This window comes from Canis lupus, chromosome 12, assembly GCF_011100685.1.
Source record: "Canis lupus familiaris isolate Mischka breed German Shepherd chromosome 12, alternate assembly UU_Cfam_GSD_1.0, whole genome shotgun sequence".
NCBI classification, from domain to species: Eukaryota; Metazoa; Chordata; class Mammalia; order Carnivora; family Canidae; genus Canis; species Canis lupus.
Window position 1 is genome coordinate 28,830,481 of NC_049233.1, and position 17,800 is coordinate 28,848,280.

General features: G+C 34.9%; 1 protein-coding gene across 1 annotated transcript in view; it reads right to left on the bottom strand.

Annotated features, from left to right (window-relative positions):
* The window catches only part of EYS (eyes shut homolog), a 1,532,152-nt gene that overhangs the window by 1,426,009 nt on the left and 88,343 nt on the right, over positions 1-17,800 (bottom strand). The window contains exon 4 of the mRNA XM_038554428.1: positions 17,079-17,209. Coding sequence (XP_038410356.1) covers positions 17,079-17,209 — 131 coding nt within the window. The remainder of the gene's footprint in view (positions 1-17,078; positions 17,210-17,800) is intronic.

The following is a 17,800-nucleotide window of genomic DNA, read 5'->3' on the forward strand; positions in this document are numbered from 1 at the left end:
ACATCAGTGAGGGTGAGAGAACATGAGAGACTCTTAACTCTGGGAAATGAAAGGGGTAGTGGAAGGGGAGGTGGATGGGGGTTTGGGGTGACTGGGTGATGGGCACTGAGTGGGGCACTTAACGGGATGAGCACTGGGTGGTATGCTATATGTTGGCAAATCGAACTCCAATAAAAAAATATACAAAAGAAGAAACCTTGGTTATTAAAAGTTTCATGTTAATGAATCAAATTCTCATTGTATACTTAAAAATATATATTTATTTAACTGATTTAGTGCCAGCTTAGCTTTTTGTTAAAGTCGATACATAAAGTATAGATTTTATTCTTCCTATTACTCTTTAACTGACATGAAACATTCTATTCTCAGGCAACTAATTGCAAGTAGTTCTCCGTGATGAGAACTCAAAGCAAATAAATAAGAGTAGCAAGAAATGAGAGGAGAAAGAGATAATGGATGAATTTATAAGTTTCCAATATTCAGAAGCATCAAGGACTTAAGATGAAAATCAGGAAACTAGAAATAAGGAATGGGAATGAAAGAAAATAATCAACCAATCATAAAAGATGAAAGAGGCCTTGTTTGAATCAATGGTAATATGTCATTATATTGAAGACTATGATTAACATAAATAATTCACTAAAGGCAAAAAACAAACAGATTTAGTTGCTTCAGAGAGACAAGGAAGTGTCAGATTTGAAACCTTCAGATCTGAAATCAAGGTAAATTCTTCATCTGCTTACCTTAAAAAATGCTCTTTCTGTCTATTGTCTTCCATATGCTGGTATATGTGGTATCGTGTGAATCCATGGTGCTCCTCGAGCCTCTACTTCTTGCTGTGATCATTTCACAAACTCCAATTCTCCAGGGCCTGAACTGCAACACTAACCTTTCATGCTGGCTTTACTGAAACAGCTGCCACTCTTCCCAGATCACTGGGGCAACTTTCCTGCTCATACCTCCACATCTATTCTGCCCTAACCATGCCAAACTTTCTACCAGGCATACCTGATACCACTGTCAGTAAAGGCTGCTCATCAGCCTTCCACTGCCCATGGCTTTGCTGACTTCACTTATAACCTGTCTTACTCAAACTTTTCCCATAAAGTAGCTATCAAATCGTTCTACCTCTTTAGAGATCCATGCATCGAGAAGATTCTCAGAGCACAGGTAAGTATACTTTGGTCCTTTTGGTTTATATATAGCTCTCTGAACAATCAGGAAAATACCAGGCACTGGTACTCATTTCCATCCTTGAGATAAATTCTCCTTTTCGGAGAGAAATATTCTTTGAGGGTTTCACAGATATTTCTGTTTTCCTTTCTCTTTTCTTTTTCCTTCCTTCCTCTTTTGCCTCTCTCTTCCTCCCTTCCTTTTTTCCATCTCATACATTTCCAAGTTCAACGTATATTACTTTACATGAATGAGTGCAAGTAGTCATCATGACTGCAGTTAAATGCCTTTATCAGGCAATTAAAGCCATTTAATGCATATTCATATTTAACTCCAGTTTTGCTTAACTCCATATCAGACAGCTATATGCCTCCACTGCAGCAGCCTCAGTGAATATAACATATAAATTATCTGGATTTCATCCTGAAGTATGATGAAAGTAAGTAAAAAATTGAAATTTGTAGCAGTATGCCTAGATCTGTTGAAATTAGTCTTGCAGGAGAATAGAAGTTGAATTTGTGGAAAACCGTTAGTTTGGAAACTAATACAGGACTATAGAGCAATACAGGAGAAATGAGATGCACACTACAACAGTATAGAGAATAAGAAAGTAGAAGAGATATTCAGAAGGCAGAATGAATAAGACTTGAAATCTTGCTGACATTTATTAACAGGAAGGAATCTAAAGTGTCAATTATTATTTGGTACTTCTCTTCATACTCTTAATATATTCTCATATTTAATATATTCTTATATTTTTTCTTTTCTTCTGGTTTATTTTTTTAAAGATTTTTATTTATTTATTCATGAGAGACACACACACACACACAGAGAGAGAGAGAGAGAGAGAGGCACAGACACAGGCAGAGGGAGAAGCAGGCTCCATGCAGGGAGCCTGACGTGGGACTTGATCCTGGTTCTCCAGGATCAGGCCCTGGGCTGAAGGCAGCACTAAACTACTGAGCCACCTGGGCTGCCCATTTCTTCTGGTTTAAACTGCTATTTATTACACTTCTCTTCACAGTGCAGAAAGCAATCCCCCGGCCAAAAAATAAAAAAAAAAATTAAAAAATTTAAAAAAGGAAGGCTCTCCCAAACATTTACATTCCATTACTGGTAACCTATTTCCTTGATGTATAGCCAATCACATAATCTTTACCTTTTTTTGGGTGGGGGGCAACAAAAGTTAATTGTTTCACCAATCTGGATACATAATTTTCCCTGTGGAAATCCATATTTCTTTTTCATGATGTCTACTTTCCTCTCCACTAACAAATCCTGGGGGCTTCCTCACATAATTTAATTTTTTTAGTTCTAGACCTTAAATACAATTTCCTCCACTGGATGTCCCATCTGCTTCAGGAGCCCTATTTTAGCACCTATTTTATATTTCATCATTATCTATTTAGATTTACCTATCTGAATATATGTACACGAATGTGTATACATTCACATATACACACGCACACATTTTAATCTTCATTTTTAATCCATATTCCCTTTTTAAAATTTCTATTCTAGTCCATTTTATATTTAGAAAGAATATTTTTCCAGTTAATCTTCTTCTGATAGATCACCTGGATGATAGGTTTTTTGATTGTCTGCATAAATATAAATATTTCTCTCACCTCTCAATATATAGTAGTCATGTGTAAGATTTGGGGGAGGCAATATTTTCTCTTGGTAGTCTATAGATGCTTTCTAAAGCTATAAATGTTATACCACTGTCCCGAAGCTACTAGTGTTGATAATAAACTATGCGATGCCATGCTGATTACTTTTCCTTTGTAGGTAAATTGTTTTTTCCTGCCTTAAAGCTTGATAGATATTTCACTATGTGTTTTTCTCATCAATCTAGCTTGGATAGAGAGTGTTTTTAACTCAGACTCAACCTTTGCTCCAGCTCAGAGAAATATATTATGTAACTTGATTAATTATTGCTTCTCCTCTGTATGTTCTTTTTACTCTTTCTAGAGCTGCTATCATTCACATGTTAGGTCTCCTTGATCTATTCTCCAAGTTACTCATCTTTATTCATCATGATTCATTAACTAATTCATCCATTAAGTTCTTCAATAAATAATCCTTGAGCTTCTACTGTAGATAGTTATTTTTCTAGCCACAGTGCACATTCAGTGAGTAAGATTTTGTTTTTGTTTTTCCCCCCTCATGAGGTTCATCTTTTGGTGGTAAAGGACAGGACATAAAGACTTAGATATATGATATTTCAAGAGAAAAGTGAAGCAGGTTAAAGTGTATAGTAAGCACAGATAATTACTGTTTTCCTAAAATTTGCATCAGAGACAGTTTCATGGGCAATTAATATTTCATAAAACCAGGATAAATTTAGGGTGAGGTCATGTATGTACATGAAGATAAAAGCAGATTCCCCTTTATTTATTCTTTTCTCTACTTTAAACTACTTCTTTCATAAAGCATTCTAAATTTCCATAATTTGGATTATCACTTTCTTTCCAATTTTCCACATACATTATTAATTGAATAGTATGTTTTTTAGTTGTAGTCTTGGTATGTATGTATATCTATGTGCTCTACTCTGGATTCTTTTCACTTATTTTAGCTACAGTTATCTAATTCTATATGACCTTTCTATCCTCCAGAGATTTTAATATCCTCAAGATGTGAACATTTTATTTTAACTCATGTTTCTCTCCTCTGGCCTCTCTTGCATCCAGTATTTTCCCTTGCTAACTCAGTGTCCTAAATGTGGTATCCTTCAGTGAATGGAAGGAAAAATTGGGCCAAGAAAGTTCGAGAGTCAGGATATCAGTCCTTTTCTTAGGGTCATGGATCTGGCCTCTCTCTTCACTGGTATCACTGAGCATACTCCCACTGAGAGCCTTTAGTCCTTAAATTCAGAACTTAGTTGACTATGGCAAAGGAGAATAAGAACACTAAGTAGGTTGATATAATTTTGACGTTCCTTAAATAGTCAAAGTGTTTATACTGAGGAAGTAGCTGCTATTTTCTGGTTATTGTTCTGTTGTCCCTCTGCTTATTTACAAATGCTTCCTAACTCACAAAGCAAGATAATCTGTATAAATTGCTTCTGTTGAGATAGGGAAGCTAAGACTGAATTCATTTTAGCTGCTCAAGGTGTCTAACTATCAGTCTGGTCAAAGAGCTCAGCTGTTTTAAGTATGAAGAGAGGGGAAAGATATACCATGTTCCTGGAATATCCAATGTATACTCATATTTTTGTATGAAATTATTGTTTGTTAATAAATATTAAGGTAGTAGGAAACAGTAAATATTTTTGTAACATGGAGGGCAAGAGGGATGTAAATAATTGTGATGAAAATGTTTAAGGTGTTATTTTTAGTGGTAAAGAGAGATGATAATATATAGAGGAACAAAGGATCTGATTAAATACATGTAAGATAAAGAAAAGACAGATAATGGAAATAAAATATTTCAGTGGAAAAGCCAAGAGGAAATAAAATACAGATTAATATTCTTTTCTTATTCCTCTCAAAATGATTTCCTATAACTCTCTGAAATGTCTCTCCTTTATTGGGTTGTATTTTGTCAATTAAGCCAATATTTATTAGACCATTAGCTTTACTTTATTTCTTGGACAGAATATCCCAAACTTTGTTCAATGACCTATGGAATACATGCTACCAGTTTTCTGGTTTTTTTTTTTCATGCTACCAGTTTTAATGAGAAATGTTAGGCTCTTTTGGGAACACAGTATTGAGTAAAAAGATAATAGCAGCAGCATTTTGACAACTACTTCATGTAATGTGGAAATACTGGCATTTGCTACATTTATTTTTAAAGCATGGAGAATTGACAAAATAAAATGAAAATCGATGAACCTAAATAATTAGCATATTTTAAATACAAATTTTTAAAATATTTTTTCAAAATATCAAGAAAAACATAAACTTAATAAAATTAAAAATGAATCTTTCAATGCTCTCATAAATAATTGGTAGGAAATTATTAAAGAAACATATTAAAACAATGAAGTAAACACTCCATGAAACAACAAAAATGAAAACTGAAAATTAAATTAAATATTATTTGATTTTCTTAAAGAGTTAGCTTCAAAGATAGTATGTCAACAGTGTCACTTGGATTGGGAGCATATTCTTGCTTAAAGTTTTCTAGATGCTGAAATGGTTCTTTCAAACTCTATACTATTATAGGAAATGGAAGGAGAGTTATAAAGTAACTCCAAATTGTTTTCTCTGACTTTGTTATCTTGAAATACTCCTATCACTTGTTTGAAGAGTAGGAGGAAGTTTTGCTACATTTTTTTTCCTGGGTCTGTACCATTCTATTATAAGTGAGTTGTAATTTTTGTCACACAAAAAGCATTGTGGTTCGCTTTTTTTCCCTTTGTTTTCATAATCTATAGATGGAAATTCTGGTGCGGAGTTATTTGTATCAATTTCAACACTGTCATGTACCTATTCCACTTCTTGGAAAAACCTCTTTGAAGTAGATAGATTTATTCTTACAAAAGAAGTTTTGCAATACCACTACATGCTTGCTCACTGTGACTTGTTAGGGCATAGACAGATGTCTAACTCATACACTACTCATTTTATCAATTTATCTTTTTTGCTTAAACTGAGCGACTGAGTCATTGTCCAAATCTCAAAACACATATGATTCATATATATCACAGTTCTTTAAGCCTTAAAAGATGTTACTAGACAAAAAGAGCTGTATTTTCCAATAAAAATCAGCATGATATACTAGTTTATAATCTATAATATTAAAATTTATAATAACTATAAGTTAAAGTGGAGAGAATAATCGAGAACTATTTTCAGAATGCTTATCAAGATTGACAGGAAATAAATTTTGAGATGTCTGAGCAAAAATGGAAAATGTCCTTTATAAAGGAGACTAACAAATACAGAGGCTTGAAGTAAAAGATGCTTCAGGTATTCCAGAAACTTCTCAAAGAACAAAGTGGCAGGAATTGAGTAAGGAAGGGGAACGTGGTAGAGAGATAGGCAGAAGCATTTTATGGCTAACCTTATAAACATTTTAAATAATTTATATTTTATTTAAAGTTATGGAAACCCATTGAATGGTAGGTAGTGTCAGGGTAGTAACACATGTAAAAACAAATATACTCTCTTGCATGGAAGAGATTAGAAAGAAGCAAATCATCTCAAACTTACTTTAACTCTAGTTAAAGTAAAACATAAAACATAGTAACTCTATGTTTTCTAATTGCTCAGGCCAAAAACTATAGTGCTATTATTATATTTACTCTTTTTCTTTTTAACTCTTTTAGCTCACTCCAGTATAAGGGGATATTCAATTGATTCCATCTTAAAAATAATAATAAGTGTAAAAAAAATAATAAGTGTATTATCATGTCGTCTCCTATCCTGGTCCAAATCACTACATGACTGAGTGAACTTGAAATACATGAATTGATGATCAGAGAGTAGAAACTTAAATCAAGGTGTTGTAGAGTGTGTAATTACAGATCAGGATAAATTATAACATATAACCATGGGGAAAATGGTCAGGATGAAGAGGAAAACTCATTGCAAAATAATTATCAAAGGATTTAAGTAACCAAGGTGGGTGTATTTACAAGATGGACATCAAAGTAGGAAAGATCACAGCAGTGGTAGAGAAAAGGACAGCAAGCCAGACGCAAAAGCTTTTATTTGGGGATGGACAGGAACTGAGACAAAAAAAAGAGATACTTGAAAAGGAGCCTTGGGAGGGAGGAACATAGAGTTAGAGAAGGGTATAGATGATGTCTTATGCTAAAAATAGATAGGTTTTTCAGGAGGAGGAAGACAAATGGTCTGGTTATGATAAAAAGGGCAAGGCTTTCTATACATTTCCTTACCAGCAGTACACAGGTTGTGGAAGAAGGAACAGTATCCACCTAAGGGGACTATAGTCCCTCAGGTTTCAGTTAGAAAAAGAAAGTATACAAAAGAGATGGTGGTACCGGAGAATTTGCTGCTGACAAAATGAGATCCAGAAGACATAGCAAAAGAGTATTGGATATTAAGAAGTATTGGATGTGGGACGCCTGGGTGGCTTAGCAGTTGAGTGTCTACCTTTGGCTCAGGGCATGATCCCAGGGTCCTTGGATTGAGTCCCACATTTTTCTCCTTGCAGGGAGCCTACTTCTCCCTCTGCCTATTTCTCTGCCTCTCTCATGAATAAATAATAAAAATCTTAAAAAATGTTGGATATTGGGCAGAGCATTATGGGGCTAAGATTTATTCAATCAAGTATGCTATGAAAAATTCAGAGATCACACATTGTTGGGTCAACCTTTATGCAGAGATCTGCACTAACTTCTATCATAATGTTTTATTGTTTATCATTTACTGGGAAATTAATAAGTCCAGGACTAATAGGATGAAGGTCATTCTGATATGAACATATATTCTCAAAATGAAGCACTTAGGGAATCAGATTTGAGGATGACTTCTGTCAATTATAACTTCTCTGGAAATATAAAATATATTAAAAGTAGCAGAAGTTACTCTTGATGAGGAAATGTCAACAATGTCCTAGATATTTTCCATTGTAATATAATTTATAACCAGCATCTGAAATGATAAAACAATAAATTTTAACAAACTTTTTTTTCTATGCTAAATTCAGAATGATTTATTCAAAAGAGGAAGTTAGCTGTATAAATATGGCTATTGATTTCAAGCAAAGAAAAATGTGCAGCTAGCTTTTGATATAATTAACTCCAAGAAATTGAGGTTTTATATTAGTTGACAATTACTGAGTGACCAAATGGAAGCCCTCCATCAATTAACAGATTCTGATTCAAATGTGTGATTGCTATTTTAAAATGTATCTTTCAGAATTAATGTGAAAATATAACTTTATTATATGTTGAGAGGAAATATGTTGACCTATGCATTTCTGTGTATACAATGTTCTATTTCAATGTCACATTGCATGCTTAATTAGGTTTACTTGTGACACAAACTGAAAACCCTAATTCTACCCATGGCTAACATGGTGAGACATCACGCAAACTAATGAAAATGCTGCAACTGACATGAGAAAAAAAGTATGTTAATACATTGAATTGACACTTAAACAGGGTGCACAGGCTGTAATTGCAACTCAGTAAGTAGAAAAGAGGGAAACTAAATAATAATAATAATAATAAGCTGAGAGAGTAAAATAGAGCATCATTATCCCATGAAATATCTTAAATTTGGGTGGAGAAAATAAAACTTAAAAAGAAAAAATATGCATATCACAAAACTTCTGATTTTTTAAAGATATAGTGTATATATATTTTCCAATATCTATTTTAGGGTGTTTTTTATAAAGATGACTCTCGATAAATATTTATTAAACAATTGGCTTCAGATTAGAAAAAAATTATTGTAAGAGAAATATACCAGCTGGTTTTATTAACATTTATTTTCTGATTAAGGTTTCCTCCTTTCATTCTGAATGTTCAGATTATCTTTACATATAAAAATATTAGAGTTATTGCATTCAGCAAATATTAAACTAAAATGTTTTTTTATACTTGTGTGTGTGTGCGTGCACTCACACGTGGGTGTGCGTATATATGATGGCAATATTAGGAGTGTGGTTCATGATAGTCTCCAAAGCCTTTATGTCGTCTTATATTACAAATGCTCCCCAAAACTAGTGTATAGAGAAAGACTCAGAATCCTGTATGTCCAGTCACAACTCCATTCACCACTATCTCTACACCTCCATCAGATGGGATAATGATCCTTCCATCAGGGATCCTTGAAAGCCTCAGTAGAGCTGTGGTCTGTAGTGCTTTGGACATTTCCACTTATATGAATGGAAAAGAGTCCACAGAAACGTTCACTTTAGCGCTGCTTTTGAAGAGCTTACAAGGGCTGTCCACTGAGCTCTGCCAGCTCTGACAAGACTTCACACCTCTAAATTAATGCCAAAACTCACAGTCAGCCCGCCATGATCTATGTTTGAGGCCATAAATGTTAACCCCTTATCAACATTTATTGCAAACACCTCAAGAACCCAGAGCCTCCTCACCATTTGGATCTTTCTTCCCAGTCATTTCTGTACACATTTTTCATTTTGACCCAAATCTTTTCATTGGTGGCCACTCTTTCTCCCTCACCCCTCATATTTCAGGGGCTGGATGTCAGGTACATGTCCTTTTTCCTCATTGTGTCTTCAAAAAGATAACTGTCCCATCATTCTCAAAAATCTGTTATTTGAGGATGATGCCATAAAGCCATGCTATCCATATTTCATGTTATTTTCAAAGCTGACCCTCCTGGGCTTTCCCTCTAATCCTTTAATTTTTATTTTTTTATTATTTTTAAATTTTTTAAATTTTTATTTTTTAAATATACTTTTACTCTTTTTAAAAAATATTATTATTTATTTATTTATTCATGAGATAGATAGAGAGAGAGAGAGAGACAGAGGCAAAGGGAGAGGGAGAAGCAGGCTCCATGCAGGGAGCCTGATGTGGGACTCATTCCCAGGACTCCAGGATCACACCCTGGGCCAACGGCAGGCAATAAACCACTGAGCCACCCAGGGATCCCCTCCTTTAATTTTTAATACCTGTTTTTTTATATCTTTTTGTAACATTGCCCAGTCTTACTTGGGACTTATTTCAATATTTGCAGAGTTGATCCATTTAAAATCCTAGCTTTTGGGGATCCCTGGGTGGCGCAGTGGTTTGGTGCCTGCCTTTGGCCCAGGGTGCAATCCTGGAGACCCTGGGATCGAATCCCACGTCGGGCTCCCGGTGCATGGAGCCTGCTTCTCCCTCTGCCTATGTCTCTGCCTCTCTCTCTCTCTCTGTGACTATCATAAATAAATAAAAATTTTAAAAAATATTTTAAAAAATAAATAAAATCCTAGCTTTTTGGAGGAAGATACTGTCTCAACTCAAAGATCTCAGGCTTCATCCTGACTTTACAACCTATTTCCACTCTAGTATTCCATACACTATCACCATGCATAATTCTGTTCCTTCCATAACTTTAAATTCCTTAATATTAATTTCAAGTATTTCATATTCCACTCACAGCCTCATTTCTTTTTCCAGCCTACCCTTTCTAGTCCTTTTTTCTCCCCAACAGTTCATTCTTCACAATCCACTGATCCTACCAACACTTGAATGTCTTTCATCCCCTATCATGTCATCACTTCAATAATAACCTGAATTACATTACATGGTCCATTTCCAACTAACTTCTTGTGTATACCCTCAAATCATTTGCCCCATTTCTCTCCATTATTGTTGCCTGGTCAAAATTTAACTCTAGTTTAATTCAACACTGAGGCTATTTTATGAAAAATAGAACTACACATAGTACAAAAGTTAACTATTTAAAATATGATTGGATGAAATTTGGCTTACAAAGATCCTGGATTTTTTTTTATCCTCTCAGTCCTACACTTATTTGTTTTTGTTTTTGTTTTGTTTTGTTTTGTTTTGTTTGTTTTTGGCTGTGTTTCCTTGCTAGGTTTCCTCTTGGTGGCAAGATGGCCTCCTGTAACTCAGCTACCTGCTTCAAGGAAGTTTCTTGATGTCACTACAGAGTCTGTTTTATATTTCTTTAAAATCTCCAGCAAGAGGTTCAATTTCAACCACGTGCAAACTTTCTGCCAAATGGTTAAATTATCAAAGGGCAAAAAAAAAAAGTGTCAATCTTACTTTAAAACAATTTATTTCCTGTGGCTAAACAAACAAAACAGGGTAAAACAAAACAAAACAAAACAAAACAAACAAACAAAAAAACCTCATCTTTAACCCTTGTAGACAGAGAGCAATGATGATAGAGAAAAATGGGAGAAAATTCTCTGGTTTCTATTCTCTCATTTCTGGGTCAAGTCCTGGTGCTGAAATGGGTAAAGGTTTCCATACCATAATATTCACTATGGATGACCTTTTTGTCTAGCCAGTGCTGACTAAGGGTTAGACCATTCTTCTGGACATACATTAGAGCAGCTTCTGGGCCCTTGTGTATTTGAGAGCCAGGAAACTCGCTTGCATACAGCCTCTCATGGTATCACACAGTAATTATAATAAGAGTCACTGCTGCCTCCTAGAGGAGGATCTGCTTCTCAGAAGCCCACAGACAGGTAGACCTCTATCCTATCTTAATTTCTGAGATCTCATCCCTTCTTCACCCCTCCAAAGATACACTTCTCTATTTCCTTAAGCATAATACTTTGTAATGTCTTTTAATTTGCAATTCATTATCTTAATCTCTTGTACAGTGCTGTGAGTCCTGGACAGTCTCCTCTAGAATACTTTCTTATCGTCCTTGTCCATCTTGTACTGTATTTCAGAATGCTGACCTGCGACTTCTGCCTGGGTTCTACTAATGTACTGCAGTAGCAACAGGTCAGAGGTGAGAGGAGAATAAGGTCAGGATTTATTTTCTCTATTCCCTTCCTGACAGGTTGTAGGCTGGCAGTAACTGTGTTTATCTACATAAGTTCAGAGTTCCTGTCAGAATGTTCTATACTACACCTACACTTCTCTCTCAGTTCTCCTAATTGCATCTTAGCTTCCTCTTTCATCAGTATAGAAGGGAAACAGCTCCCCACTCTTTCTAAACTCAGGATGTTTAATCACACATTGTTGGTTTCCCATAGACCTTCTCAAATTATTTAGTTTTTTTTTTTTTTTTCATTCCGTATTTCTAAATTACTCTGAGTGAACCATCCGTTTTCTGGAAGAACCATGGCTGATTGCAAGTATTCAGAGAAACTCTGCAAACATTCTTCTAAATAATTTTTCATTTTCTGCCATTGTTATATCTCATGAAATGTACTTTATTTTTTTTAAATGTTAGCCTCCCCAAAATAAATAAAACAGTTTAAAAATTAACCAAAGTATTAACACTGTGGCCAAATAATTCCTCTGTAATTTCAGAAAATTGCCAGAGTTAGGTTCTACTTGTCTGCTGACACAAAAACATCAATTATCCTTCCTTTTTCCACCAAATTCTACTTGCACTCTACTTGCTCCCAGCAATGCCATTTATGATGCTTCACTAATATAACTTATTGCTCTTAAAAATAACACTTTTTATGACAAGTTCCCTGACACCAAAAGATTTCAATAGTCTAGGTGTTAAAGGAAATGCCAATTTATAGACACAGTTAAAAATTAACTCCTCTTTGACACTGTGTTGCTGTGGTCATTTAGGTACCAAATAAATTCTCAAAGCTAGTGGTTTACTCTTTTTCTCAAGGAAGTAATTTTATTTCATTTCCTATCTCATCTAATCATAGGAATTTAGATCTAGTCCATATATTTAAATAGAGAAACTGATACCATCATCGGTATTGTATTCTCTTACTTCATTTTACTTTTTCCCAACCGCATGTTTCTTTTCTCCCAAATTCAGAATATAAGAGCAAAAGCTTGGGTTGAACTGTACGGATGTAGGAGGGAAAGAGGTGTAAGAGGATTTTCTGCATTGATGCTATTTGAATTCGGCTCATCTTAACCAGTAATTCTTAAAGTATGGTCTCCAGATCAGCAGCTTCAGCATCACTTGAGACTTTGTTAGAAATGCACATTTGTAATCTCCACCCCAGATTTATTGAGTTAGAAACTCTAGGGTCAGGAAATAGCTATTTGTGTTTTAAACAGCCCTTCAGGAGATTCTAAAACAGCTAAAGTCCACTGCAGCCAAAGTGTGAGAATCATTGATTTAGAAAAAACATACTTCCTAAGATGGCAGAGCATAGATAACTTGTTCATATTTTAAAGGAATTTAAGTTGAAGGGCGTCCATTTCTCTTTTTATTTTCACTCATTCCATTAATCTCCTTTGAGACAAGAAAAAGAAACTACAAGACTAACTTTTTGGTCATTTTTTCAACTTCATGCTTTATTAATTTATATAGATTATATCTCTATCACTTCATTAGAGTAAAAGTTAGAAGTGATTCTGACAGTCAGTGAATTTAGAGGTGAGAATCTGAGTGCTAGAAATTCTGTTCTTCTGTTCCACATCTGTATGGTACTCAATGATCTCTGAGGCTCAGGTTTTCACTCATCATTCAAGTTAGACTTTCTTATTTCTGCGTTGTTGAGGCAGTTCTTTGTTTACTCTCCTTTCACTTTCCTTATATTTTACCTTCTATTAATCAGCAGTCTAATTTAGACAAAGGAGGGGACCATGTTTTTAATTAAGTAGGTTGGAGATGAGCACAATGTTTGCCAAATTAATTTCATGAGTAAGTTTACTTCAAATTTGTTACACTAGCTTACTGATATGACATACTTCATCCATCCTAGAGAAGTCTAACTGGAATTTTTACAACATCTATCCTATCTAGCACATGCTTAACAAAGCATTCTAGATGGAACTCCATCATTTTAAAATTAAATCTATTAGAACAGTCAACTGAGAGCTGGCAATAATGCCTCTGTCTATCTAGTTTTCTGTTGAGGATAAAATTTAAAACAAGCCTTCCAGAACATCAGAATGACGGTAAAAGTAAAGGCCAATAAAATAATCATACCTAATAAAAAGTAAAATAAATATATACGTGATGTATACTCATTTAAATAATTTTAACCATATTTTAATTGTTGATCATTTTTCTATGTATATTTACAAATATATTTGCACTATGTCTCAGAATTAGAAAATAAAAATTCAGTATTTTTAAAAAAGAAAACAATTGAGTTTGTTGATACATTTATATAAGATTGAATGCATATATAAATTTGCCTGGACTGATTAGCCTTAACAAGATTTTGATATAATGAAGAAGCTTCTCTTCATTTTCTTTTGAAAACATCACATTTTTTTATAAATTTATTTTTTATTGCTGTTCAATTTGTCAACACATACCCAGTGCTCATCCCATCAAGTACCCCCCTCAGTGCCCATCACCCAGTCACCTCCACTTCCCACCCACCTCCCTCCCCTTCCACCACCCATAGTTCGTTTCCCAGGGTTAGGAGTCTCTCATGTTCTGTCTCCCTTTCTGATATTTCCCACTCATTTTTCTCCTTTCCCCTTTATTCCCTTTCACTATTTTTTTATATTACCCAAATGAATGAGATCATATATGTTTATCCTTCTCCGATAGACTTATTTCACTCAGCATAATACCTTCCAGTTCCATCCACGTTGAAGCAAATGGTGGGTATTTGTCATTTCTAATGGCTGAGTAATATTCCATTGTATACATAAACCACATCTTCTTTATCCATTCATCTTTCGATGGACACCGAGACTCCTTCCACAGTTTGGCTATTGTGGACATTGCTGCTATGAACACCGGGGTGCAGGTGTCCCGACGTTTCACTGCATCTGTATCTTTGGGGTAAATCCCCAGCAGTGCAATTGCTGGGTCATATGGCAGATCTATTTTTAACTCTTTGAGGAACCTCCACATAGTTTTCCAGAGTGGATGCCCCAGTTCACATTCCCACCAACAGTGCAAGAGGGTTCCCCTTTCTCCACATCCTCTCCAACATTTGTGATTTCCTGCCTTGTTAATGTTCCCCATTCTCACTGGTGTGAGGTGGTATCTCATTGTGGTTTTGATTTGTATTTCCCTGATGGCAAGTGATGCAGAGCATTTTCTCATGTGCATGTTGGCCATGTCTATGTCTTCCTCTGTGAGATTTCTGATCATGTCTTTTGCCCATTTCATGATTGGATTGTTTGTTTCTTTGGTGTTGAGTTTAATAAGTTCTGTATAGATCTTGGAAACTAGCCCTTTATCTGATACGTCATTTGCAGATATCTTCTCCCATTCTGTAGGTTGTCTTTTAGTTTTGTTGACTGTATCCTTTGCTGTGCAAAAGCTTCTTATCTTGATGAAGTCCCAATAGTTCATTTTTGCTTTTGTTTCTCTTGCCTTCGTGGATGTATCTTGCAAGAAGTTACTGTGGCCGAGTTCAAAAAGGGTGTTGCCTGTGTTCTCCTCTAGGATTTTGATGGAATCTTGTCTCACATTTAGATCTTTCATCCATTTTGAGTTTATCTTTGTGTATGGTGCAAGAGAGTACTCGGTCTAGTTTCATTTTTCTGTGTGTGGATGTCCAATTTTCCCAGCACCATTTATTGAAGAAACTGTCTTTTTTCCAGTGGATAGTTTTTCCTTCTTTGTCGAATATTAGTTGACCATAAAGTTGAGGGTCCACTTCTGGATTCTCTCTTCTGTTCCATTGATCTATGTGTCTGTTTTTGTGCCAGTACCACACTGTCTTGAGGACCACAGCTTTGTAGTACAACCTGAAATCTGGGATTGTGATGCCCCCGGATATGGTTTTTCTTTTTTAATATTCCCCTGGCTATTCAGGGTCTTTTCTGATTCCACAAAAATCTTCAAATAATCTGTTCCAACTCTCTGAAGAAAGTCCATGGTATTTTGATAGGGATTGCATTAAACGTGTAAATTGCCCTGGGTAACATTGACATTTTCACAATATTAATTCTGCCAATCCATGAGCATGGAATATTTTTCCATCTCTTTGTGTCTTCCTCCATTTCTTTCAGAAGTGTTCTGTAGTTTTTAGGGTATAGATCCTTTACCTCTTTGGTTAGGTTTATTCCTAGGTATTTTATGCTTTTGGGTGCAATTGTAAATGGGATTGGATCCTTAATTTCTCTTTCTTCAGTCTCATTGTTAGTGTATAGAAATGCCGCTCACTTCTGGGCATTGATTTTGTATCCTGCCACACTGCCAAATTGCTGTATGAGTTCTAGCAATCTTGGGGTAGAATCTTTTGGGTTTTCTATGTAGAGTATCATGTCATCGGTGAAGAGGGAGAGTTTGACTTCTTCTTTGCCAATTTGAATGCCTTTTTTTCTTTTTGTTGTCTGATTGCTGAGGCTAGGACTCCCAGTACTATGTTGAACAGCAGTGGTGAGAGTGGACATCCCTGTTTTGTTCCTGATCTTAGGGGAAAGGCTCCCAGTGTTTCTCATTGAGAATGATATTTGCTGTGGGCTTTTCGTAGATGGCTTTTAAGATGTTGAGGAATGTTCCCTCTATCCCTACGCTCTGAAGAGTTTTGTCAGGAATGGATGCTGTATTTTGTCAAATGCTTTCTTTGCATCTATTGAGAGGATCATATGCTTCTTGGAAAATGTCACATTTTAAAAGCTTCGTATGTTTTTAAACTTGGCAATTCCTTTTAAAATTGATGAAAATACTCTCCTTTGTACATCGGTGATGTGTATGCATATTCTGTTTATTTTCAGGATTTTCAAGGTTTTTCTGTACCATAGCTAATAATTTTCTGCATTTATGAGTATTCTAAAATTTTGAGGCTGTTTACTGCCCTCCAGTAATGACCAACAGAACTTACTTTAAGAAGCCAGATAAAAGTCAAGCAAGTGTGAAGAGTACAAATTGTACTTCTTAATGGTGTGAGAAACTATCTATAAAGCTATTTGAAATGGACTTAAATTATAAGCCCAGATAACTGGGTCACTTCTGTCATTTACCAATGGGTAATTTTTAGCAAACCCTTATTTAAATAAAGCAATATTCCCTAAAATTCTACCTAGAGACCCTAACTATCTGCCAAGGTCTGCAAATTGAAGGAAGAGATGGTTTATTCTATACTTTCAAAATGTAATAATAACATTGTGTATAGTAGACATACTTACATTTATCTCTTCTTTATAGACCTTTAAAAGTATTTAAAGGTCAGTTATCCTAAAAATCTCCATGATGAAACAAAATGTGTTTTAAACTGTCCAAATTATGCCTGAGAATTTTTTAGTTTTTAAAATGATTAAAAAAAACGTTATAATGTTTCTACTTCAACTTGAAATAGAGTATTAGATGCCATTAAATAAAATTTAAGCTTAAAACAGAACATTCGTTTATTTTTGTCCACAAGCCTTTACAACTCATGTATTTTTGTTTAAAAAATAGGAAAGTAATTAATTATACCTGCAATGATAATCATTTTCATATTTCATACATGTGGTATTTTTCTTGTGAGGAAATGACTCACGTGGTGTTTGAAGTTGTCTCTTACAAAGCTTGCCTGTAAATATTGCTGAACAGATGTACATAGTACCCTAAGAAAAATCAGAAAGTATTTTTTACAAAAGTTTTTGGATATCTCAAAGATCATAAAATGATTCTTACCTGGAGAGGGATGGAAGCTATTTTCATAAGCATGTAGAAGTTCTCTGTGCAACAATGTGAAAGATTCTATTTTCCAAAATGTCACAACAATGTCTCCCATCTCACACACTTTTCCTATCACCTGAATTCAACACTCCTCTAATTGAGAATTAGAAACTATCCTTACCTCCCACTTGAATGTAAGCAAGCTATGAGTATGGAGAAAGTAATGCTCTCTGGTTTTCAAGGCTCTGTTTAAAAGGCCATATAATGTCTGTCTAATTATCTTGGGATGCTTGTCCTTGGATTTTAGCCACGATGCTGTGAGGAAGCCGAGGCCTTACTAAGAAGTTATGTTTAAGGTTCTGGATTGATAGCTCCAGTCAAGAGCCCAGTTAACAGCCTGTATCAACCACCAGACATCTGAGTTAGGAAGCCTTTAAGATATTAATATGAATTCATAATACAAATTTAAATATTAATCATACTAAAATAAAAAGATAGTGATTTGTGGAATTTATTACATTATTTCCTAGTCTTAT